This window comes from Diorhabda sublineata, chromosome 11, assembly GCF_026230105.1.
Source record: "Diorhabda sublineata isolate icDioSubl1.1 chromosome 11, icDioSubl1.1, whole genome shotgun sequence".
NCBI classification, from domain to species: Eukaryota; Metazoa; Arthropoda; class Insecta; order Coleoptera; family Chrysomelidae; genus Diorhabda; species Diorhabda sublineata.
In genome coordinates, this window is record NC_079484.1 from 12,039,503 (window position 1) to 12,067,402 (window position 27,900).

A 27,900-nucleotide genomic window follows, 5' to 3' on the forward strand; every position below is an offset into this window, starting at 1 on the left:
AATGCTGAAAGTACTATGTCCTGGCTGTAGTGCGGTACTATTACTGGGGAGAATAAAAAAGTTCATTAAATCTGAAAAATTATATTTTTCTTAAGCAGTCTAGAAATATTCAACTTGTCGAAAAACTTCAGTGACAGAAATACTTTCTAGTTTTAGCTACATTGAAAATCACAAGTCAGTTTTAAAAATAACAACAAATCCTGGATATACCACAATCTAAAGATCAAAGCAATAATACTTGTAGGTTATCTTGGGTTACCAAATATCACAGAAAGTTTATGTAGGCGGCAGAGCATAAGGATGTCAAAATAGACGTTCATTTCATATATATCGTTCGTGGATGAATGTACCTTCAGAACATAGTCTAAACAAAGCATGCGCATTTGGAACGTTCAGAAGATATTCAGAATTTATTCGGAATGTGTTCTTATAAACTACCGCAAAGTTTATGTTACAAACTGGTTCCATTCTTCTACTACCAGTGGTGGAGAACATATACTGGAGGCTATTTATTTTTAAATTTGTTCAAATATTGTTGTGTGAAAATAAATTAATGATATTTTTCGAAATTTGCATAAACATGTTGCTATAAAAAATATTGCATAAATTATTTTCGGCTAGCACTCTATTATTTATGAGTTAAAAACAGACTAAAGACAAAATATGTAATATTATTAACGTATAACGTTATGGGTAAGAAAAAATATTTACTTAAATACACTTACTATGAGCAACTTTATTAAAATTATTAAAATAAAAATTTATTGTCCTTTGAGCTAAAACAATTTAATGTACCTACTAGTGACTAGTAGATGGTTGTGATGGTGTGATTGTAGTGGATGTCCATTTTTTTGGCACATCCGAAAATACAGATAGGTGATTGATTCATTAGAGACTACAGTTATGTTAAATTCTTCAGAATATAAAATGTACATAATATATGTCAAGTTAAGTATTGCCGAAAAAGAGAACGGAAAGATGTTGTATAAATAGTGGTCTTGAGTATAACCTAACCTAAATTAAAAACAATGACCGACGGCTAATTCCTCCTTCCATATATTGTAATTACTTCCCTCTAACACTCCCTACAACCCCAAGTCGATAGGGGATAAGGGAATTTTTAGATAATTACCGATTATTTCTTTTCTCATTTCTTGCTTTGTATTGTTACTTATTATATTATATTATTGTTATTTTAAGCCGATATCTTATTTATTTCAAGTAACACTTTTTCTAAATGTTTAATGCTTTTATAGACTACAGTCACATTTTCCTTTAATCACCCAGTATCTTATTTATTCCTATTCCGTCCTGTAGCTTTCTGTTTATTTAAATTTTTATTATCGAAAAATTTTGATCTGAACTATATCTAATAATTTGTAACTGTTTTTATACACCTAAATTTCATTTTTATTTTCACAATAAAAACAATAAAACAAAACCCGAGTTACATGGAGAAAATTCTAGAAGGACATTTATATAAAACGTAATTGTATTAAATATCATAAACACTATATATAAAACATATATATAAACATATACATATATATATATATATATATATATATATAGGACATTTATATAAAACGTAATTGTATTAAATATCATAAACACTATATATAAAACATATATATAAACATATACATATATATATATATATATATATATATATATATATGTATATGTTTATATATATGTTTTATATATAGTGTTTATGATATTTAATACAATTACGTTTTATATAAATGTCCTTCTAGAATTTTATATATATATATATATATATATATATATATATATATATCGTTCATGAGTATATAGTTCATTCAATGAATATCAGTTAGTTCGCTTGTTGTTAATTGGCGCAGTTATTCAGATTAGTGTGGTCGTGATTTTTCACGCAAAGTGCGATAAAAAATTCCGACTACGTACTTCAGTACAGCAGCACTAGATCTACGTGTTCAACGAGGAACTTCAGGACATCAAATAGCTGTAAGTGCCAAGTTTCCTTATTTTTATTCCTTTTTTATCTATCCTTATCAAACTCTGAGTAAGGAAGAGATAATCTAATAATTTTGAATATATAATTTTTATGAACGATTTAGATAACTTATTAAATACATGTTGTAAATTAAACTTGAAACATAATTCAGAAAAAATGGCAACTTCAAGTACAAAAACCCTAAATTGGGAATTGTTTAAATTAAAACTAGAAAATATCAAATCGTACAATGGAAATATAAATACTTTAAATAAATTCATAAGCAGACGTGAAAATTTAATAGAGACGTAATCGGTCTATAATGATCAAGATATCAGTAATCATGTCTTGGAATGTATCCAAGAAAAATTAATTGATAAAGCAGAAATGATGGTAGGAAATAGGATTGAACTAAATACCTGGTTCAAACTAAAAGAAGCTTTGATACAATGCTTTGCAGACAGACGTGATTTAGATTGTATATTACAGGAACTAACAAGAACACGACCATTTAAAAATGAGAGTCTAATAGCATTTGGAAATAGATTACAATTGCTGAAAAGTCAAATAATCCAAAGAATTAGTAATAATTTGAATTTAGAGGAAATTGACAAAAAATGTCAAATAAACTATTGCGAAAAAACAGCTTTGAACACCTTTATAGCAGGATGTTCAGGCACCATACGAAATAATATGTATTTGAAAAAGCCTGTATCGCTAGAATGCTATGGCTTATGTCGACGAATTCGAAAACTTCGAGAAACTCTATGGCCAATTTTATGAGCCCAATATAAAATAATAATTTTAAAACTAATTCAATGAAAAAGAATAAAAATAATCAATATAATAATAACAATCCCTACTATCAACAATATCAGCAATATGATAATAATAATACGAGTAATAATAAATATTTCCAATCGAGAAATGAACGACCAAATTTTACATCGGAAGAGTTATATAATAATAACTGTAACAATAACGATGAAGAAACAGAAGAAATAATTAACTTTCAAAATTTATTTGAACTAGAAGAAAATAATGATCAAACAGTAAATTTTCGAAAAGAGCCTCGGAAAAAGAATCAATAATAGAAGAAATAAATTATACTCCTAATGATCCATTAACATATTTTGAAAATTTCATAGAAACTAACGAACCAGAATCCAGTGAAAAAATAATTGAAATAAATTTCACATCTAATAATTCATCACCAAAAATTCAAAATTCATAAAAATGAAAGAATCGGAATTAAATCATTGTAAAGAGATAAATGAACAATTAGAACTAGATTTCAGTAAATTAGTTAATGAAGAAGAAAAAGATAAATTAAATGTAACAGAAAAGAATTCAGAATAAAATATTATAATGGTAGGAGAAATGAATAATGATACAAAATTAGAATTAGAAATAGAATTATTTGATAAAGAGGAATTAAACGTAGAATTAAAATATAAAGGATTAGGTGAATTAAAAATGAATGAAAATGATAATGGAATTGAAGTAAAAGAAAATGTAATAGAATTAAATAGAAAAATAAATGAAATAAATAATGATGAGACAATGGAAGAAAAAGATATAAATGATGTTATAAAAATAGATAATGATATATTAGGAAAAGAATGTTATGTTACAAAACCTGAATTAAATACAAATATATTGGATATACAAAATCAAAGTAATATCATTGATAAAAGAGAAATAAATAATGAAAATGACGAAGTTGAGATTAATTATGAAACAATTAACAAAGAATTTGATAGAAATAATAATGAAATAAGTCAAAAATATTTCAATAGAAAATTAAATGCGATACTAAATGAAACGATAATAGAAGAACAATTTTGGAAAAATAAATATTATCATTCATTAAAATGGTACGCAATTCAAGAAATTATAAAATGTATTTTTATACAAAGACCTTCTTTTTTCTTATTATGTTATATGAATAGATAAGATTTAGAATTAGTAGGTAATAAATAAGTAAAATTTAAAAAAAATTAGTAAACTTTTAAAAAACTATAATAATAAAAACTTATTATTAATTGAAATATATATATATATATATATATATATATATATATATATATATATATATATATATATATATATATATAAGAAACTTAATATGATTCATAACTTTGTTTACTTAACTAATGGAAAAAGAAAATAATATAAATAAATTTAAATTATAATCAGTGTAACACAAATGAAACGTTTAAGACAATTTATATAATTTTGAATAAGCCTCTTAGTGTTTATCCTTTAGAAACAAACCAATATGAAATTCTTAATTTTAATTATTTGAAAGAGAAAGAAAAAATAATTAGCGAAAATTATAATTGGTGAAATATGATAGAAACCCCCCAGTAATTAAATTCAATTTAACCCTAACAGCCAGTAAACCATTCGAACACATACATATAGACACTTTTAAAATAGCAAATTCTCTCGTTACGGTGAAGCCTATTCAATGTTAAGTGTGAATGGAACCTCAGTTGTTGATAATATATTAAATTATGTTACTCATCACGGTTTACATTACAGAATTACAGCTGATTGTGGTTCAGAGTTCAAGAATAACAACCTACAAGATTTTTGCGAATTGTACAGAATTGAATTACATTATACAACATCAAAAAACAGTAACTCCAACTCACCTGTAGAATGTTTTCACTCTAGTCTAATTGAGCATTTCAGATGTATAAGAGAAAATAACACCTAATCAATTAATAGAACATTCAATATTGGCATATTGAATGTTTTATTAATATATTCGATTCACTCTGTAACACAATTTACACACGATCATCTAATAATATCCAATTATATACAAAATCACAAAGAAACCTCTAAATTATTATATGAAAAAATTAAAAATAAAAATGCTATTATTAAAGAAAAAATAATTAATAAGAGAAATGAAAATAGAAATGATCCCCCTTCCTATGAAAATCAAAATACAGCTTATATAAAAACAAAATTCCGAGATAAAAAATTACCTAAATTTAAAAAGGCGGAAATCATAAAAGACTAGTATATTATTAGAAACTGATAGAGGAACCTATCACAAAAACATAATTAGAAAACCAAAAACTAAAACAGAAAAATTGTTACAGAATAATGAAGCTGACGACAGTATTAATATTACTACTACTTTACAAGACAACTAAGACAGAAGACATAACAATTACAAAAGTAAATAACTTATTATTACCCATTAATTTAGGAACCAGTAATCTTATATATACTAAATACACTTTTATATATTATATAGATTTAGAATTTATTCATAAACAAATTAATAATTTGAAACAATATTATTATAGTTTAAAAAATAATTTATCCCAAGCGAACGCTACAAATCCTATTTCATATCATAATTTAGCCGAATAATCATTAAGTAGAACGGAAATTGTGATTTAATACTTTAGATAGAAAATCAGAAAATATTTATCCACATTTAAGATTAAAAAGAGGATTAATAAATACAGTAGGAAAAATAGATAAATGGCTTTTTGGAACTCTAGATTCAGATGATGAAGAAAGATATGATAATGCTATAAAGGTTTTACAACAAAATTAAAAACACATAATTCATGAAGTAAATTTACAAATATCACTACATAAAAAATTAATTGATCATTATAATAAATCGATTACGACTCTATGGAATAATCAACAGAAACTTTCTGACAATTTAGAGAAATTTCACATTTCGATAGAAAATAAAATAATAACTTTGAATAATATTATAACATTTCACAGTACAATATCACAGATTAATCTGGACTGTCAAAGTTTGATTACATTAAATAATAATATTGAAAACGCCATAACATTTTTAAAATTAAATACGATTCATAGTTCAGTAATATCTAGTCAAGAAATTTTAGAAATGATGAAATACTTAAGTACTATTTATAATGAAGAACAAATCCCAAAATTTTCCATTTACATCCTATAATCCAAAATCATACAATATTTATCCCTCCTCAACCTTACTTGGCCAGAAGTCAAGAAGAAGTTAATTTTATTAAAGAAGAATGTCCGGCATTAGAAGAGAAATATTATTGTAAAGAAACATTTAAGTTAAAAGACAATTGTACTATTGAATTGTTAAACGGACGCTCTGCCGAAAATTGTGTTGTTAGTTAAATAAATAAATCTTCAAGAAACTATATTAGAACAAGTAACAAATAACGAACTTTTAGTAATTCCAAATTCAGAAACTGAAGTGATTTCTAAATTTGTTTCGGACCGTTATTTGAAAATAAGTTATCCATCAATTATAAAAATTCCAAAGAACTGTAGTATTCAAATAGAAAGTGAAATTTTTTCAACCAACATACAAATTAAAAAAGGAAAATCGATAATATTACCGAAATTAAACTTCAAATTTTTAAATAATCAAATTTATAAATCTCCAACCAACATAGATTTTGACAAATTATATAAAATAAATAAAATTGCTAGAAATATAAAACCAATTCATGAAATTTATAATCCGCAAATCCATGTATCAATTGGACTATTTACTATAATAATAATAATAATTTGTGTAATTTTCATAACATTATGATTAATTCGTAAATATAAAAGTAAATTTGTAAGAAAACAGAAATTTGAAGAAAAGAAGAAAGAAAACATCGAATTAGAAGAAAGAAGACAACAAGATATGAAAAATAACTCCGTCATTTTTCATTCTTAGGGATGGAGGAGTTACATGGAGAAAATTCTAGAAGGACATTTATATAAAACGCAATTGTATTAAATATCATAAACACTAAATACAAATATTTGTAAACAACTTGGCAATGAATATATGTATCGTTCTTGAAAATATAGTTCATTCAATGAATATCAGTTAGTTCGCTTGAGATTAATTGTATTCATTCAATTATTGTAAAATAAATTTTTAAAAATAATTTTCGAAAACCGAAAAGTATAATTCCCGTCCGTTGTATTTGTGATAAGACCCGTTGATCGAGTTTCTTATCGCCAAACAATATGGACAACGACCGTTCTCTTTGCTAGTCTTTCGCTGGGTACCAAACTTTTGTTCATTACTCCTTTCAGTACTATTAATTCAAAGGTCGAGTACAATGGTGACGGCGCGTACAGGAGGTGGTTGATCTGAAACATACATCAGCGAAGATTGTCTACGAAAAATAATAATTCTCGTAGACATATCGGATTATAGGAGACGCCGGATTATTGGGGGTCTTCTTGTTAAAATTCGTGGAACGATTGGAAGGATATGTATTTATATATCTTAAAAATTTGTTATCTATGTATCAGTAGTACTTACAAATATAATAAAAGTAGAAACATTTTCTCATTTTTAATTAACATTCTGTTTTGGTTTTACATAATAATTCGCTTTTACAAAAGGCATTTTACTGACTTTAGCTTCGTACAATTTATCTCTAATTTTTAAACTAACTTTAGTACCAATTTTACTATAATCAGTTGATACATAACCCATTGCAATGTTTTTTCCCAAACTTGGAGACGGACAACCAGATGTTACTTCTCCTAATTCTTTTCCGTCTACAGAAAAAATTATAGCTCCTTGTCTAGCTGGCGGACCCGACGAAGACAATAAACCTATGAAATATTTTATACAATTATATATGTTCAAAGCATATTTGTCATGTGAAATTACCTATTCTTTTGATTGGTGATGTTTTCTGAATCTCCTCGAGAATTATATCCGCCCCTGGAAAGTTTCTCATTTCCCGTCTTCTTTTTGCCACAAGCCATGTTAATGCAGCCTGAATAGGTGTTGTTGTTTCAGTTATATCGTTACCATAAAGACACAAACCTGCTTCCATTCTAAAAATATTGGAATACCAATAAGTCCAAGCATAAATAATTAAATGTCGATATCTCTTATGCACCAAAGGGGTAAGTATTGATTGAAAATTAACCAAAATAGATGTTTTCATTAACACTGCTGCTGGCAGACGACTAATGTAATCAGATGATGACGTGTTTAAAAATTTTTTCACACAGTGAGCCTCAAAAATATTTATATAAATATGGAAAATTTTTTCTTAAACTTTATAACAATAATTCTTTGTAATAAAAATATCTGCTTATTCTGAAAATAAAGAGTCAAGTAGTGAAGACACAAATAATGGTTGTCATATGAGGAAATTTGTATTTTTATATTTTAGATGCCAAATAAAAAATATAAATATAAAACAATACATTAACTTTTACTTTCTTCTGGTTAATTTTCAGTGTCAGTATCGTCATATTTTAATTAATCCAGTTCTTTACTAATATTTAGAAATAGAAATTTGTGAGGAGTTAAAAACAGTGAAAACAGACAGTAACCAACAGGTTCATCGGTTATCATCATTTTTATAAACTAACCATAGTGCTTAAATCACTCAGGGTTGCAAATATTGCAACGCACTGGTGATGACTTAACAATCCTTGTTTACGATTTCAATAAAAAAATTGCACGAATTTATTATATCCGAAAATCATCTGATATTGAATAATGTAGTGTTACAAAATCGTACTCTATAATGCACCCGTGACATTTGAATGTCTTTTGGAAAACGTTTTGAGAGGATTATTTTGGAAAACAAGCCTGATCTATTTGGGAAACACATTTCATGAGCACCTGAAGAATTTAGAAGGTGTATAGTGATCAATGAAGGAGTGGCGGTGTACCCAAAATCTATTCGGCGATGGCCGCAACCAATCTACAAACATCAAGTTAGGAGTTTCCTTGGACTTATTTGGAGATATCGCCAGGCCACTAACTCGTGTCACAGGAAAAATGCTTTGCACTGGGATGAAGACTCAAACAGCGTTCGAGACCTTGAAGAGACATTTAACCACGGCGCCGATATTAGGATGTCCATTACCAGAGTGGGACTTCATTCTTGACACTGATGCAAGCAACGTAGAAATTGAAAAAGTTCTCTCGAAATCGGAACGAAACTATTGCGCCACGAGAAGACAACTTTTGGCGGTAGTTTAATCCGTGGAACACTTTTGCCAGTATCGGAAGTAGCGGAAAGAAGGTCTTAATCCGAATTGACCATACAGCCTCAAGTGGTTGATGCAGTTCAAGATCGCAAGTTGGATTGAGTACATTTTTGATATCGAACATCGAGCTGGTGTCTGTTAGGGAGGCGGCATTTCGGCAGACGACGTGGTCAGTTCCCACTTCAACAAGGCGAAATCTAAGGAAGCTGTAGTTTCAAGAGTGGTTAGTAAAGAATAGTGACCAAAAAGGATCAATAGAATGATCACCTAAAAATAATTATGCAATGGAAGTGACAAGAAGTGACAAGATTGTCAGCGACACGAAAGACATACTGGGCTCAGTTGGACAATCTTGTGCTAGAAGACGAATTTTTGAAAAAAAAGTGACGGTTCCTAGAATAGAAAACAACTTTTACGTATGCGATAAAGTCTTCCTCTTATGAGAATATTTTTTAGGAAACAGAAAAAAATAGCAGGGAACCAGATCTGGTCAAACAATTCAAAGTGCAATTCGTCTGTTTTAACTATTGCAATTACAGTGATATGAAAACGTCCTAATGGAAAAGTACTCTATCTTCATCTTATGATACAATGATACGTAATACTCTTCTGTTACTGTTTTACCTTCTTCAATATAGTTTATGAACACAATCCCATGATTATTCCAACGGTCGCCATCACTTTTCTGTCTGATGAAACAGTCTTAGCTTTCATCGGAACATGTTCACCCTTTGCAATCCACTTTTTTTTTCGTTTCAGGTGTGTAGTGATGGTTTCATTTGTAGTTATGATTCGAAGTGAAAAAATGCTTCATATTGCCTATACTACGTCAATAACTCTTGGGAAATGTTTAAATTGGGCCAAACGCGGCACTTAACGTTTAGATAGTCACGCATGTATAATTTTTCAGTCAATATTTGACAAATGCGTTCTTTTGATATACCTATTGCCTCTTCTATGACTGTAACCTTAATCCAACGGTCATCCAGTACCATTTGTTGAACTTTTTCGAGAAAATTGCGTGTTGTCGCAGTACTAGGCCGTCCCAAGCACTGATAAGGCCAGGTGTGAATTCAGTTGCCCAAAATTTTACGGTTATACTAGTCTTCGTAGACAATATCCAACTCCTCTGTTATTTGCGTAGGCGTATTATCTTTTTAAAACAAATATTTAAAAACAACTTATTATATTTCGCAATGATTTTGTTATACGATCGTCTATAAGAAATTAAGCCACGAAAATGGATGAAATTTTGGTGAGAATCTGTCAAGCCATGCGCAAATATATTCTCCAATTTATACTGATAACTGTTCATATCTTCAGATTGAGGTCGAAAACTTCTCAAACAATCTTTCTATTCTATCAGCTTTTGTATTTTTTAATTCATTTCAGATTCGGCCCATCGTCATCATAATTGTTTAACATAGTGATTTTGGCAATGTTCTTTTCCAACAGTAACAGCTTCTGCGAGATTTTCTTCAGTATCTAAAGCTGTCTGCATCTTTATTTTTCATGAGAATATCATTGAAGAATTCATTTTCGTCCGTGGGTGGTCTCAAACTGTGGCTATTGAAACAAAATATTTTTATTAATTTCCGAAGAATGTTAGTCTAATTTATTCATAAAAATAGACACAAAATCCAGAACAGCAGCTATACTTATAACTTTCCTTGATCTCATCATAGATTTTATTCAATGCTCGTACTAGAGAAATAAAGTCAGATATACATGTTATTAGAAACATGAAGCGATATCGAATCTTTGATTCAATCAAGTCTTTCCAACATATGATAGCAATAATTCCAGCGTATTGGTCTTGGAAAAAGTTTAAAACTTTTTGTGTTCAACTTTTTTATTAGTTTTTGCTTTACTATTGTGGAATGGTTGGATGTCATGCAATTTTTTTATCTTTTGCGAGTTACCAGGGGCCTAACAACTTTTTTGATGACTTCAGTAACCACCGAATTTAACAGAAAATTTTTAATAATATCTATCATTTTACATGTTAAAGATAACAATGAAACTTCTAATGACGAGTGTGACTAGATTCTGATGTGAAGGAAACCATCAAAATCTTTTTCATTTTCGATAACATTTTATCGTAAATCTCGCCGAAAACAAGTTCCTTAAAATGATTTATCTATTGCCGATTTGTGACTCGTTTCTTACGGGAATACATCACAAATTCTACACTTCGTACATTCACAATTTTTTATATTGAAATAATTGCAAATTAAACTACAAAACTTTGCAGACATTATTTTAACTCTTGTAACAAAAACAAACGCAAATATCATCTAAGCAGCTTAGTGTCAAATGATAAAAAAATGTAAAGGAAGTCAGACATGTTCTGCCTGTCGTTGCGGCGAGCACGACATTAACTATCGTTTCAAGGTCACGCGTGCCGACACCGATTGAATTAGAATATAGAGATCCGTATCCATGGATCACAAACATAAATATCAAAAAAGCCGTGAGCAGCAGAGCTCCATCACGAAAGTCGAATTTTTCGTCGAATGAAGAATTTAACTAATACACAAACAATCTTTCCAAAAAATGAATTTCTTGGTAAGTAAAAATAACCACCCTAGCAACGATCATACTCGTAATATTCATTAAATAGGAGGCGGTCCAGTTCAACAATTACAACGAGCAAAATGATTTCGGGCGTTTTGTGCTAGAAGAACTGAAGAAGAAAACTTTGAACTTGAGAAAGACAATTCTTCAACATCACCCCTACTTGCATGCGAAGTTCGAACCCTCTAGTTAAACATTTTCTGGCCAAAAAATAAAAATATAACAAAAATTACCATAAAATGGAGAGGGGTGGAGATGGAAAGTTTCGACCTTAGACAGGAAATCATCTCGCAAATAATTGAACCTACATGTGAAATTTCATTTTTCAGTCGCTTTTCGTTTGACCTGCAGAGGTGAGCAAAGGTCAAAAATCACTTTTTTTGCGCTGCAACCCCTCGAAATATTCATTTGTTTTCAACCAAACTCTAATAACATCAATCCGCCGCCAAAAAAGCCATGTATGCTAATTTTGAACCAAATCGGACCCATAGCAATATATATATAATTATATAGTATATAATTATATAATTAAGAAAATATAAAAATAGATATGTTGTTGTTTTAGGTACTATTATATTATTAATATTCAATACATAATATATGTTCATTAAAATTTCATTTTGTTTCAGGGTGACACAAAGCTCCAAGCAAAGGACTTTGAAGGAAGGATTTATTATGTAATACATGAATTCATATTACTTTTAGAATTCCTATTCGATACTTTAAAGAGACTCTAAAGGAAAACCATTTAACCAGGTAGACTGAGCATCAAATATTATAACTGTATACCTACTCTTACTAGCCTTTTACAATTTATTTCAGAACGAACATATTAATTAAAATTGTAAATCTTATTTCAACTGAATAACAAAGGAATATAACTTTTCGAATAATTTTTTCATATGTTTCCTGAATATTCAGATCAGTATCCGCGAATATACATTTTTCAAGATCCAGTATATCAATAATTCGAATAACTATTGACGAGAGAGAAAAGTATACTTGGAGCATTTTGAACAAAACATAGCAAGTTACAGATATAATTTGAATTGAACTTGGAATAATTTTGAATTTCACATTATCTTCATCTCTGCTTTTTATTCGCTTCCGAAATAATGGCAGTATGGATACCCTGTATAATTTGTTTACAAATTGTTTGATTATATATTAAAAATCACAGGAATGTGTTAAGAGCAACAAGTTATAAATAATATCAAATTGCCGATTTCCACTATACATTAACGTGATTGATGAATTACCTTAACGAATCTCTCACTCCAAGTCCGGCTAATTTTACGCAATTATTTTCTAATAAAACCTTCGCAACATTCACACTATAAGATGCAGGAATCGATATTTCAAAACCATCTTCGCCGGTGTATCCACATCTAAAAAATTAGAAATAATCTTTAAACTCGTAGGCTGGATCATAGACGGCGCTACCAGTATTGAATTCAGATGATTTTTATTAAGTACTAACTTTCAAAAGTAAATATATGAAATGCCGTATTATTAGTTTGTAATATATAACATTTTTATGAAGCAAAAATAGATAGAAATTAATTTTGTGTATTAATATAGCATTGCTTTTTGGCAAAAATGTACTATTGAAGCCAAGACTTGAGTTGGCATGAACATTATTATGGTTTGCTAAGTTAAAGCGATGCGCAAAAAGTACCGAAGATGAATCATCAATGGATGCCTCAAAGAGTCACCGATAAAAACATCAAAAAAGTCACACAATAATTTTGGATAATCGTAAACTGAAACTAACTTAGATAACTGAGATTCTATACATATCAAAGGGACGTTTTGGAAAAACGATGGTGAAATTCCATGAATTGGGCTTCGAATTGCTTCCGTATACACCGTATTCTCCAGATCTAGTCTCTAGCAACTTTTTTCTGTTCTCAGAACTCAAGATAATAGTCGCTATAGAAATTGTGCACCGATAAAGAGATTATCACCGAAACTAAACCCTATTTTAATGTTAAAGACATCCAAATAACCGATTTAATGGTTATATCGCCGTCGATGGCGTCTATTTTGAAAAATAAAAAAAAAATTCTATTAAAAAAGATTTTCTCTATGCTAGCTTATGAACTTTTCAGTTCACCTGGTAGTCATCACAAAATTTGCCGAAATTTTTTAACGAGTTAAGAATAGTGTGATTTCAGTGAAAGTAACGTTTTTCGTGCATATTTTTTCGTCTCAAAAGATATACAAAACTAGAATTGGCACGTCAAGAAACATGTCTATTAGTTTCGAAGTTATGAGCAAAAAACCATTATTAATAAACAAATTATTATTGAAACCTAATTATGTTCCACAGCTTCACAAATAACGTGTACGAAATCTGGACTAAGTCAAGGAATCTAAACTAAATTTTTTTACAGATTAAAGTTCTCTTATGCTCTATAAATATACAGTGTGTGTGGAACAGCCAATTAGAATAAATTCGTTAATAAATAAATAAGAAAGCTATGGCACGTGGATTTGTATTTTTAAATGAGCATTTTATCAAAGAAAAATTACAAGGTGTGTAATATGACAGTGGCTAATACCAACTTTTTATTGTAGCGGGTGTCCCAATAAGAATGGCTCTCGGACATATATCGGCAACCGTTTATGGTACAGCTTCGGAAAAAAAATCATAACAAATGTGACCTCGAGAAAAACCTGAAAATTATTTACAGAGTTGTAGGTCCACCGCCAGAGGACGTAATTAGACACCAAAAATTATAACATGAATAATTTACAAATTTTGCCTAATTAAGATACATTTAAACTATGATTATCGTATTCTTCAAGAAATTCAGCGTATATTTGATTTTGCAAGTTTTAGTCTATCTCTTCAAATAAGAGGTGGGGAGAAGCGGGAACTTTAATATGAAAAAACGCCTGTAAGTCCAGTTCTACTTAACCTATCTATGCAAACTTAGTCTTTTTGAAGAGAATTCCTTTCTACCAATGTGAGAGTTATAATTCGAAGCAACTTAATGAGTAACGTATACGCTAGAAGGCGCTATTTATTTATTTTCTTAAATCTAGCTATCCTTGAGAAATGTTAAATGGAAACATGCAGTTTTAATTAAGGAATATAAAAGTAGATCAAATTAGCAACAGAATAGCGAAAACTGCATGTCGATATCTTTTTCGTATTACGAGATATCCTAAGAAATGTGTAAATTTTAAGCATTTTCCTTAAACATAAATTACTCCGGGTTGACTGATCGGATTTTTTTTGACTCCTCAAAATTGTCTTTCCTTATTGTATTAATATTAGTTCCAATTATTACGTCAATATTACTCAGCTGTCACCGGGAAACTGCGTTATGGAAGTTAAAATAGAAATATAACTTAAGGTACCTCTCTAGTGACGACCTAAATGTTCAAATTGTCGCCCATCATTTTCGACACAAGCTTTTATTCTTTGAAGAGTATATTGAACAGCAGTCTCAATTTCTGCTCCCGAAATACTCTGAATGGCGTTTCGTATTCTCTCGATCATGTTATCTCTAGTGGTGAGTCTAATTGCACAAAAAAGGTCTTTAATCCGGCCCCAGAGATGAAAATCTAAGACGGTTAAATCTGGTAACCTGGCTGGCCAAAAAAATAGGCCTCCACTCTTATCCACCTATCAGGGTAAGCATTATCTAAAAATTCTCTAACTTGTCTGGAGAAATGCGCCTGACACCCGTCGTGCTGAAACGACATAAACCTACGAGTTGCTAATGATATATCTTCTAGAAGAAGTGGTAATTCATACCTTATAAAATTTAGATAGCGTTCCCCGTTAATTGCGTTGTCAAAAATAAAAGGTCCAATTATCTGACCATCTACAATACCATACCATACATTCACCGACCATCGCCCCTGATACTGAACTTCTTCCATCCAGCGTGGATTATTCTAAATGTAGCTTTGTCTGACCACAAAATACGTGACAGTAATTGAGGGTCGTCACATACCATATGTAGTAACCAGTTGCAAGAATCCAACCTTCTGTCGTAATCACGATCAACCAATTGATGATGCAGTACTATATGATATGGATGAAATATAAAAGACATATAATGTCCTATTAAATATCTAATAAAATGATTAATAAATTATTATGTTAACATATAACCATACCCACAAATAATATTCAGTAAATGCCTATCATATCAAATGCTTCTTCGTTTGTAAGAATCATCTTAGATATAATTTTAAGTAAATTTTATATCGAATTTAATGCACACAAATCTCAATGACACGTAAATGAACAAATTACTAGGTTTATCAATTTGACACAAGACATATTTATATATTTCCATTTTAACTTCCATAACGCAGTTTCCCGGTGACAGCATGAGTAATATTGACATAATAATTGGAACTATTATTACCTAATAGAATAAGTAAAGACAATTTTGAGGAGTCAAAAAAAGTTAAAATCCGTTCAGTCAACCCGGAGTAATTTATGTTTAAGGAAAATACTTAAAATTTACACATTTCTTAGCAGACGTAAGAAGTGTCATTGTCGTTTGAATTTCGTTTATTGTTCGAAATAATAAAGAAAAATGGTTCATTTAACAGAAATGCACAAAATTATAATTCTACAACTTTTTGGTTATGAAGATAAGACACGGATAGAAATGGAAGTTGCCACCTATAACACAAGGAACAAATAGAAAAGCAATTTCACGAGCTTGATCATGTAAGATAGATAAAAAGTAACTGCTAATGCAATACGAGTAAGTGATGATGCTTGAGTTTGAAGAAAACCCATTGAGAGATACACATTTCTGCGGCTAGGACTGATTACACTAATTTACAAAATTCACCTATTTGTCTGTTGCTGCGAATTGTGTGGTTGACTTGGATTTGTCAAATCTGGCGTCAACATTTTTTTAACGAGTTACTTTGCTATTGATCTTTATCATTTGAGGATATATAAGAATCCACAACAGGCTTATTTCACTGTGTTAGGTTAGGTGCATTATGAGTACTTCCAAAAGAAGTTGTTTAAATAGTCCAGATCATTTTTGCTATATATGCGGAGAAAATGTGTATAAAGATTATATCAGAGTTGGAGTAAAATATCTATTTTGAGTATTTTGGGATGCTTTTGGATTAGAATAAGAAATCTTGACGATTAATTTCTATTTGAAAATCTTTGAAGCAGATCATAAGAAACTGGTCTAGAAAGTCTAGAAAAAAATATAGTCCAGAACTCATTAATTTCTCGTGACAAAATTGTCCCTCCATCATTACATACAAAACTGGGCATTTGAAACTTTATTAAATCACTATACAAAGATGAAAACTGCTTCTTTTACAATTGCCAAGATTTCCTTAGCTCACTATGGAAAAGCGATATTTTTGATGGATCCCAAATTAGACAACCTACGGAAGATATTGAATTTAGAATTTCTAAAACTGAGTTATAACTACAGGCTTCGACAGCTTTCGTCTCTGTAATGCAGAACATTCTTGAAAATAAGAATTCTGAAAATTATCTTGTAGAAGACCTTCTGCTACAATTAAAAAAGATGGGATGTAATACGAGAACGAGCATAAAACTTCACTTACTCTATAGTAACCTGGATAGGTTTTCAGAAAATTTAGGAGATATGAGGAAAAGCACATAGAGCGTATGAAAAAGGAATTACGCGATATGGAAGAGCGCTACCAGGATTTCTGGGATACGAATAAGATGTCTGAATATTATCATTTTCCAAAGTCTACACATTAAAACTCAATGATGAATTTAATGGAAATATTATATTTGTCTAGCCTTCACCAATATCTAAGCCAATCTAATATGTCTAGCGTAATTTTGGACGAAATGGACATAGGTTCCTCTAATAACTGATTCAATTGAAGGATAAAAAGATATGCAAGAAAAACGTTATTTTTACTAAAATCACACCCTTCTTACCTCGTTAAACAATTTTCCCCAACAAATTCATTGATCGGGGTATCTTATTCTAAATTAATTTTGCCCTTGGGTCAAGTAAAATCAGCTACCAAAAGAGAGATGCTCACAACTCCTATGGGACTATCTTGTATGAATATAAATGTGCAATATGCTCTAACAATTACTCTTTGCTAAAGACAAGATTCTTTCTATCAAATAGCTGGTAATGGAAGATGGAGAGCAAGTAAATGTTTTTCTCCCATAGGGGGAAAACGTAATACTGCATACTGCAAATTGTTGCAACGTATTTTCTAGTACCCAACCAATCAATTCCTCCTATGCAATGCCGTTAAAATTGTTGACAGATCCGAAATAAAGTTATATGATTGCTACCTAAAATTGTTACAACAAATTATTTTTACATTAAAACTTACCCCTCATTAGAATGTATTTAATCATGTCTTCGCAACAGCGAAAATATGAATAAAATAACTACCCCATACTGGGAGATGAAATTCATATGGTTACTTCTGCGGATTCTTTTCGCTTGACGACAGAAAATTTTTTTCTACTCAAAGATCTCGGCAAGACAGTGCAAAGTTGATTTTTCTTTACTAAAGTAAAGGGGTTGGCAAGTACAGAAATTACAGAATCCCTTATTTTAATGCTGTACGGAGGTTTTCTGGGAAATTCAGGATCTCCAGATGTCAGCACATATCAATGTAAATTCGGAAATATATTTACGTATGCGTTGAGAGAAATTTCAGTCATTTCCAACGCTTAGTTTCTGTTTGAAAATCGTAAGTAAATCGTTCTGAAGATTTTGCCTGAAAGTCGGAAAAAATGAGTATCGAGCTGTTGAATATTTGTTTTTAGAAGGAAATACGCATACGCAAATGGTTAAGCACTCTGTACGGATACTATGGACCATTATTTACGAATGTGAACTTTGAGCAGCTTATCGACCATCGGATTAAGATTAGAAAGATATAAGAAGCAGAATAACAAAAGTGTACATTTGACATATACTTACTGAAGGATATGCATACGTAAGCCATCCCCGCATTGGATGCCGCTTTTGCTCACATTGGATCATCCAAATAAATTTTTCTCAGGCCTTATTAATGCGATTGAAGCATAATCAGTCAGATTTTTTTAGTTGAAACAGGAGAGTATTACGCATCATTGCTTGATAGTGTAAATAGAGAAATTACAAAAAAGCGAGCACACTTTTAAATAAAGTACTTCTTTAGACGACGCCATCTGAAAGGTGTTCGTTCTGTATACATTTACATACCGAAAGTTGCGTTTTGTCTAAATTTATGGATAACAATGCGATGAAGAGTTACTCGAATCCATGCCACCTGATCTCACCGAAGAAAGCAGTACGAACTCGATATGAAGTGGTGTCACCAGAAAAAATTATAAATAAATGGTTTCTAATTATCTATTATTTATTTTCTTTCCTCAATGTAATTGAAAAAGTTTTGGATCTTATGCGTCGTGTAACAAATATTCTGTACGCCGCGGCTGAAATACTTTGTTGGACACGTCTGTTACTCGCGTTGCTTTGCTCGTCTCGCAATTTTCAGACTCGTTCAACAAAGTAGCACTTTCAGTCCTTGGCATACAAATAACTATTTTATCAGTAAAACCTTTCAACACTTTGGTTATAGCTATGGCTAAAATTTAGAAATTTTTTGAATTGGTTAACCATTCACCGTATTCAATACATCTGGACACCAACAATTTTTCCTGTTTTATAACCTTAAAGAAGACAGATTTCATCAGACGAGGACGTTATACATACGTAAACGCCTATTTTGAGGAAAACGACGCGACGCGAACTATGATTAATTGGAAGTGTTAAAAGTGTTAGAGCACCATGGAAAAAAATGAACTTGAAAGGAGACTGCGTTTTAAAATAAAAATGGAAAAAAATATTGTTTATTTGTTGGTTCGGACACATTTTCAGACAATCCTCGAATATTGTTTTAAAAAATAATCGCCGAATGACGCATACTTTAGTTTGGGGTAGTCACTTTAGTCATGTGAATTGTGAAAATCATTTGAGGGAATCGACTATTAGCAACGAGCAAAATACATTACAATAAGTTTCAGTAAGCAACCCTTTAGTTTTCACCTTTTATGAGGTGGGTCATGTTTAACGGCAAAGTATAGGGGGAATCGATTAGCTACGTCCAAGGAAATACGTTGATCAATTTGCAGAGCCTGGTCGGCTCCTATTTTGTAGAAAGCTGTGTTTAGCAATAAGTAACCATTGTTTGAGCATCACTCCATTTTTTTTCTGTAAACGTGCTCTCTTAGTCAAAGTAGAGTAAAAAGTATAAATTTAAGTATAAAAAATACCTCGTAATCCTGCAATCTTTTACATCGGTCACTGTTGCTGTAGTAGTATTCATAAAATATAAATTTGACAGGTCAACTTCAGTGAGATTTTGTAATGCTTCGGCTGCTTTAGGACCTTGCAGAGCCAATAAGCTTCTTTCTTTGGGATCGAAAAATTTTATTTTTATGTCGGTATCCAAATTTGACCGTTTATATTTTTCCTTAAACAAAAATTGTTCTAATTGTTTCAAATATATATTTATATCCTACAAAATACTCGAAAATTTTATTACTTTCAAGTGTGACGTGATTGAATACATAAAATAAGAGTTCTAAGAATATTACTAAAACGTCATAATGATTTGTTTAACAAAAAAACGTCAACACTACATCACCACATCTGTCGATAGCTTTTAATATATAAAATAATTGTATTATATTTCGGGATATTTCAGACTAGAAAAAACACCAACTATATTTGCCGAAACACCTTCTCGTTCTTACGTGAGATTTATGTTATTAGGTTTGACCTCCACACGCAATTAATGATGCTCCCGATTAAGGGTTACCCACTTTCTACTCTACTTAAGGGACAGATACGAGATTGACACTGAAAACTATTTTTTTAAGATAGGAAAATCAGGAAAATGAAAAAAATGTAATTTACAGATCAAACACCTGACTATTATTTATTGTTGCTAATATTGGCAATTCTTATTATGTGAACAGACCCACTAACTGTCAATTAACTACAAGTATCATATGGTTATGCCGAACTTGTGAAGTCGTTTTATCTGCAACATATTTTTGTCATTCAAGTCTGCTCTATCTCAATACAAAAACCTTTATATAAACCGGTCGTTTTACCGGATTAATAACACTTAATACACGTTCACGTTACAACTGTTGTACTTACAGGTTCCGTTTCCATACCTTTCTTTTCACACGTCCAAATTAATAAAAACACTCTTTCTGTCGAAGCAGGACGTCTTATCGGAATAATTCATTATATTTGTTTTATTTCCTAATATATCTCACAGGAGGATCGAGAACTTCTATTGGTACTTTGAGCTAATTATTTGTTTTCTAAGTGGTAGGCTGCTAGCCTGGCCCCTCAACCCTCCTCTTCTTTCCGGTCCTGGGACCGGCAACAATGACACTAGGCTACTCATACCTCCCAGAAGCACTGCAGGCAGAGGTACTTACATATTAGTTGAATTTCAGACAATAGATTGGTAAAAATAGCAAAGGATAAATATCCAATTGGAGCAGGGTGTAGAAGTTGACCATAAAAGAGTTGAAGTGACAATCTAAACTATTATGGAAGAAAGAAGAAGAAAGTGAATGGAGACAATGTGGAACAGAACTTCTCAATGCTTGACTTTTTGTGGACAATTGACAAAGCGGGAAGTACATAAAAAAGCCGGACTCTCCCGTTTATTCCGGAACGGTTAGTAACCTTAGCACAGTTACTCTTATAAATATATTTTTTGGAAGAAAATTAAAACGTATTAAAAAAACTTGTATGCTCGAGCTCATCTTGCACTAATTATTCCACGTTTATTGACTTTCCTAGTTTTTCGTCTAGTATGAACTTATTCATACTAGAAGTAATGTAAACCAAAACTGGCACGAAAGGTTTATGGCATATCCAAACAAGTATTTTGTCATATTCAAATACTGTTCATAGATAAACATCAGCAACTCATACTGAGAAAATTGGGAAGAATAAATATATTTTAAATAGAATACTGATTTGTATCCGTTTTATCGTGCATTTGCATTAGCTTTAACAGGTTATGACGAAACTAAGTCGATAAATAAAAGGATTGATAGATTTGAGCTCAAAACTATATAGGGAGCTTATAGAACATTTTAATAAGACAACAGTGTTTAAAGACATCCATAATGACCTTCTCGAATGCATACTTTATGTTTACCACGAAGAAGAAGTCGAGAATAAAGTGAAATAGTAATTATATTGCTATTAATACCGATGGAACTACAAATTTTTGCAACAAAATACAGCTTCTTATTGTTTTGCGCTATATTACTCTCCTGTAGAGACGTTAAGGGAATTCGTAAATCCAGTGGTTTGTAATGCTAACTCCCTAGATAATAGTATTTAAAAAAAATTATAGCCCCCATAAATAAATTGTCCAAAGTTAAGACGGTGCTGCAGTCATGAGTGTACATACTGGGAAATGTCACCCTTTGCCAACTAGAGACATTATTAGAAACTCTTGTGTTGAACAGCTCAAAAAACTGCTCAGAATCATCAATTTGTTGTTGGTTTTGGTTGAAACTTAGCAAACCACTTCTCAAAGGAGCAATGTCCGGATAAAGTTTATCGAATCAAGCATTGGATTCAATAGTATTTTTTGCTAAAAAGCAATGCTCTATTAACACACAAAATTAATTTTTTCAAACTAAAAAACGTTGCTCCACTCAAATGCTAACTAATTGTACGACAGCTATCAAATTTATACTCGTGACTTTGAAGATTGGACCTAACTGGAAATATGGTTTTAATTATAGTAACGCTATTTATGTGTCAGTTCACGAATTTTTCAGCTCACCTAATAGATTATTTGATTACATAGCGTATGTAGCTTAAGCTATTGGAGTAATTTAAATAATTTATAATGCTTTGCTAGAGCATTTATCAAAAAAATATTGACAGTGCTACAGAAGAAGTGCACATGAACTAAATGCCATCAGATGACATCTTTTACCAAGAAACGTTTTGTGTCGAATGCAGTATCTCCCGCTTTTGTAAAAGTAGAGCCGTAACTTTAATTCGCTTCAGAGTTGTTTTTTTGTTATATCTATGAATTCCTGATAAAAGATTTTTCAGCGTCAGTCTCGTTATTGAATAACAACGCTCCGTGAATGCCCACTTACTAAAGCTTTTAACATCAACTGTTGATCGTGTTGTTTCCTCGCAGCGTTTGATACTAGATAGAGATGATCGTCTGTAATTTTTGTAACAATGAGATCGTCTATAATACCTCCATTTTCATTTGTAAATATAGTAAGAGTTGCTCCGTTAATTTGAGTTCCTTGGATATCTGCTGTGCAAATGGTTTCTAGGAAGTCAATACATCTACTTCCTGGAAAAGATACAATTTTGAACAATGATAAACAATAATTATTTTGCATGCAGATTTTTTTAAAAATAAACGGTGAGACACTTTAATTGTATACTATATTTTATAATTTCATTAAGTTTTAAATTTTTAATTATTCAACTAGGTACTAATTGCTAGGTAAGGATTTTCCCAAAAACTGTGATAACTATTAATTTTCCGTTATTAGCATTAATATTACGAATGAGTATTAATATAACATTACGTAAATAATAACCTTACTACCGTAATTGAAATATGGAATATTGAATTTAGATCTACAGCAATTGAAAACGGTCTAACAGGCGTCAAGAAAAAATTGTATTGATAAAAAGAATGAACTAATATCATAATCAATCACCAAACAAAACAAATCCCATTTCCATATCTCCGCTTTGTTGAATGACATCCTACAAGGTAGATTCCGTTTGATTTTCGTTCCCAGTGTTAATTCGCTTCAAGAAGTAACTCTAAAAGTCAGTTTTCGGAATTGCGTACAGTAGCATAACTTTCATCTATTGATGGTTTTCTCCAATACTGAAGCAAACCTTGATATCAATTTTTTAGTCTAGGTTTCCAGTAATTTTAGTTTTAGTAAATGATATTTATTGTACACGCACGCCTCTCACTGAATAACAAGTTCAGTAGGTAACTTCGTACACCAACCTTATCCCACCAATTATCAAATTATTTCAGTGAATAAGGAATAAGTCATAAAAGAAATAACGCTTATCAAAATATAGCAGTTTAACCCAGAGTTACTTATGTCAATATATCGAACATTTAATAGTTAGAAATTCAGTTTATCTATCTTAGACAGTAGCGTAGCTAAGAGTGGAAGAAGTGGTCTCTTGCCCACAACCTCGCAATTAAATTTTTAAAAACTACTTACAAAATAATATCAAGCAGTACCAACTGTTTAGTTTAGTAATACTCGTAGATTTTGCTGCTAAGAATTGATTACAAATCCTTACTAGAGACCATTACTTTTCTTAATAATTAATGAATAAAACCTTTCTTTCAAACCTATAAGAATTTCAATATTTTCCCAGCATGCTTTTATATTTTTTCACTACGACGGTTGCTACTTACGTTTTGAGATATGGCAACACTGATGTGAATATGTGAAGTTCGACATTGTCTTCATAAAATTTGATATTTTTAATAGGGAACGTGTAGTCATACGAGTGCTATTTGAGTTGTTTACACATACCTTTACATTCAACTTGTTCACAAAATGGAATTAAATCGCGAACACTTTCATGTGATGATTTTCTACGAACTTCGACGTGTATTAAACCAACAGCATCGAACCGATCAACTTGCTTCGACTTCTAGTGATGAAGAGCCATCTCGAACCAGCGTGTTTAGCTAGTTTTCAGAATTCAATCGTGGGCGCACTTCGCTACAAGATGAACTTCGTGAAGGTCGTCCAAAATCGGCTGTTGTGCAAGAAACATTGATGCTGTGCTTAAACTAATAATACAAGATGGTCATATGACATTTGTTCGCGTTGGATGCCGCATAATTTGATAATCGTTTAAACAAAGCTTTTATCGATCGATAAGAAGAAATGCTGACAAAATTCAATCGCGATGCTTCAAAAGACGTCTATAAGATCGTGACAGGCGACGAATCATGGACTTATGTATATGAACCCGAAACTAAACAACAATCGAATGTATGGGTCTTCCAAGACAAGTGTAATCCAGCAAAAGTTGTTTACGCACGAAGGACTTGGCTGCCTATTTTTTCGGAATAACTGGACATCTCGCAACCGCTCCATTAGCGCTTGTTACGTTGAAGTCACATGTACCTCAATCGGAATGGAAAAAGTACTTCGACAATTGTTTCAAACGCACGCAAAAGTGTATTGATTTTGAAAAACAATAAAGCCATATCCAATTATAAATATTTGTTTTTAGTTGTCCATCTTATAACTTTAGTAGCAACCTTCGTATCATGAATAGGTATATTGTTTCAAAGCATGTTTTGCAAGATAGTTTTATTGTGTAAACTTTGGAAAGGAAGAAAAGGAGTTTCTATGATGCAAATTTGCACATGTTTATGTTAGTACACTCTACACTACTGATCTTAAATATGTGTCTTGTTGCAAAATCAGCCAACTCCTCAATTTTCAGATAAAAATATTAACAATGCACCTACCTTTTAGCTGGTCTTATCTCGTAGATCTTAATTTCTCTATTTAGTGCTTCATCATTCGATCAGTTATTGTGCACGTGCTCTGCCCTGTTTCAATGATTTGTAAATGTCACATATCGGAAATTCAAAATTGGCGATATTTGAAGGTGATTTTAGTGCCGAATATACTGTTCGTCTACAATCCATTAGTGTAGTTGCTATTTGCACTAATGCTATATTAAGTCTAATATTTTTGTTTGGATGAATTTTAGCTGGGATTGGATTGATCAAAAATATATTTCCATTAACACCAGATCATCCAGAAATATCATAGTACCTTGTTTTTTGAAATAATCCATTATTACCATATACTTGTTTTTGACCAAAATAAAGTTTTTTGGGTTGAATGTAGCTCGGAAATTCATTTTTCCTCTTAGAAATGAATTATTTGCAGTATCAATGACTATTGATTAGATATGGCTAACATTTTTTTCAGTATTATCAACCCTTTGTTAGAAATTTCTTAAATCGAATATTGGGCACGCATCACTATAGTGTATAGTAATAAATGTTGATAGAAGCATTCAGCGGTTTTTTGTATAAACATTGAAGACTCTCCCTATGGAATTACTCTGAAAGACTTTCGTCCACTTGAGTTTCATAAGTCCATTAATTTGTCTGGTCGGTTAACTTAAATCCGACTTCTTGAATGTCTCCACAGAAAAAATCAAAGCGGGTAAAATCAAGTGACCTAGGTGACCTCGTATTGATCCAATCCACCTTCGTGGTTATCCAAAAACCTTCAAACATGAAGATCATGTAAAAACTCTACTACAAATGACTGATCAATATTTGGTTGTAACGCAATTTCTGCTGTAGTTGTTTAAGGGCTATCTTCTAATGACCTGGCACCATCGCTTATTCCTAGACTTTTACACTGACATTTTGATATTTATGTGGTAGGTGAGCTGTTGATTGTTATAATTAGATTATTATCAAGGTCAGCTATATTTGAATAAAGACAAAAATTAAGTCGAAACGGGAATACTATTAATTAAATAGTGCATTGATCGGCCAAATCATACACTTTTTTCTAAAAATAATTATAGATATTCAATTTTTTGAAAGAACCTTATTTTTCCAAATATCTTTTGCTTAAGGAAATCATATTTTGGGAGTAGTCAAGGGATATTAAAATAAGTAAATTCTTGTTCACCCATAACCAAGTTAGTTTTTATATGGTTCCAGATTTCACGATCTGTTTTCTTATGTACTTTTGTGTAAAAAATATTTTCTCGTAATAATAACCGTAATGATACTAATTTTGATCTATATGATTTTTTATCGTAATAAAAATGTTGCAACGTAAATATTAAGAATATTTTATACTGATTGCACTTAGTTGGAATTTCTGGAGCCTTTTGGTGATATTCATACTGAACACACTATTTACACTACCACTACACTACAATTACACTGTCTTATGCGCGTCTTGATAACAAAGTTATCGTCATTACTTTACGCACTTCTACTAATTCCAGTGGAGTCAAAGAAAATTCGGAATCAAACATTTCTTACTGTATAGTATTGAAAATAACTCCTTCACAACCACCAAGCTTAAAATTTTTGAATCAAATCACAAAATTAAATTGACAGCTATTTGATTACTTAAAAGTATTCTTAGTGACGCAGGACTAATTGTCGCTAGTACAACATAGCCTACTAATTTCAAAATTTAAATTCCATATCGAGTTGCATATTGTAATAATATAATTTTTCAATATTAAATCATCGTTTTTCCCTTCATAGAAAAAAATGTATATTATACACGAGAAAAATACTAGATTTTAGCTTTCGAAGACAATACAATCTCCAGCTAAAATCAAGTACTTTTTTCCTTTGTATAATAAAAAAGTATATTTTACTTTAGTATTGAAAAATTGATTTTAGGTTAGAATGTAATGAGCTTAATGAATGTCTCAGTTTGTCATTCCATCATTCCAATATCAGCTCAATTTGCATTAAATTATATTTGCAAGAGGAAAGTTATTAACATTTTTTCTATTATTAATAATAAGCTACACAACGACTGCACATTATATACGTAAATGAGAAATGTATTGTAATGTTTTCTCAACTAAAAGTTATGTACTTCTTTTTATCCTAATACATAGGAGGAATTTGAAACAATTTTCTAATAATTAATTCATTTATACACTACACTTAGATCATATTACCTATTACTAATGTATATTCACATTTTATAATCTCCGAGTCTGGAACTCTCAATCTCCATGACAAATTTTAATTCGTTCCCCAAACTTTTGAAAATTCGGAACAAGTGATTTCATAACACAATTAATGATAAAAAGTTCCACGTATAGAATACTCTAATTTGTCAATTGCACAATCTTTTCAAATTGATGTTCAAATTTTAACAATAATAATATATTAAACAAAATTTATTGAAAATTATCATTAAATATACTTACCTCGAATTTCTGTTTGAAGCATATGAGATACATCAAACAAAGATGCATTTTTTCGTGTAAACAGATGGGAGTTTACCATACTGAAATCATTGTACATCACGGGAAGTAAATATCCTCCAAAATTAACTATCTTTCCACCATTTTCCACATGAAAATCATATAGAGCTGTCTTTTCACCCACGACATTCCCACTGAACGTTCTTCTTATTGCTTTTCTGTTTAGTTTATTAATTATTTTCACAGAAAACATCTTTATAATACAGAATATTCTTTGAAAGTAACGATGCTCCTCTTTAGTGCTGGAATAACAAAAAGATA

The 27,900-nt window shown here is 30.8% G+C and overlaps 1 protein-coding gene across 1 annotated transcript; it reads right to left on the bottom strand.

Moving 5' to 3' along the window:
• Window positions 1–5,168: 5,168 nt before the first annotated feature.
• On the bottom strand, window positions 5,169–27,872 carry LOC130450487 (aminomethyltransferase, mitochondrial). The gene is made up of 6 exons (XM_056788888.1): window positions 27,583–27,872; window positions 22,725–22,933; window positions 19,842–20,041; window positions 12,826–12,954; window positions 7,647–7,816; window positions 5,169–7,588 (listed from the first exon to the last, which is right to left on the bottom strand). Exons 1-6 carry the CDS (start codon window positions 27,830–27,832, stop codon window positions 7,323–7,325), a joined length of 1,224 nt encoding a protein of 407 aa, XP_056644866.1. The 5' UTR covers window positions 27,833–27,872; the 3' UTR covers window positions 5,169–7,322.
• Window positions 27,873–27,900: the final 28 nt, after the last annotated feature.

Excerpts from the sequence above, each read along its gene's own strand:
- LOC130450487 (XM_056788888.1), bottom strand. The coding sequence starts at position 27,832 with ATGTTTTCTGTGAAAATAATTAATAAACTAAACAGAAAAGCAATAAGA. Across the intron at positions 22,934-27,582 it reads GCTTCAAACAGAAATTCGAG|GAAGTAGATGTATTGACTTC; the intron begins GTAAGTATATTT and ends TATCTTTTCCAG. Across the intron at positions 20,042-22,724 it reads AGTTGATGTTAAAAGCTTTA|GAAAAATATAAACGGTCAAA; the intron begins GTAAGTGGGCAT and ends TTTTTGTTTAAG.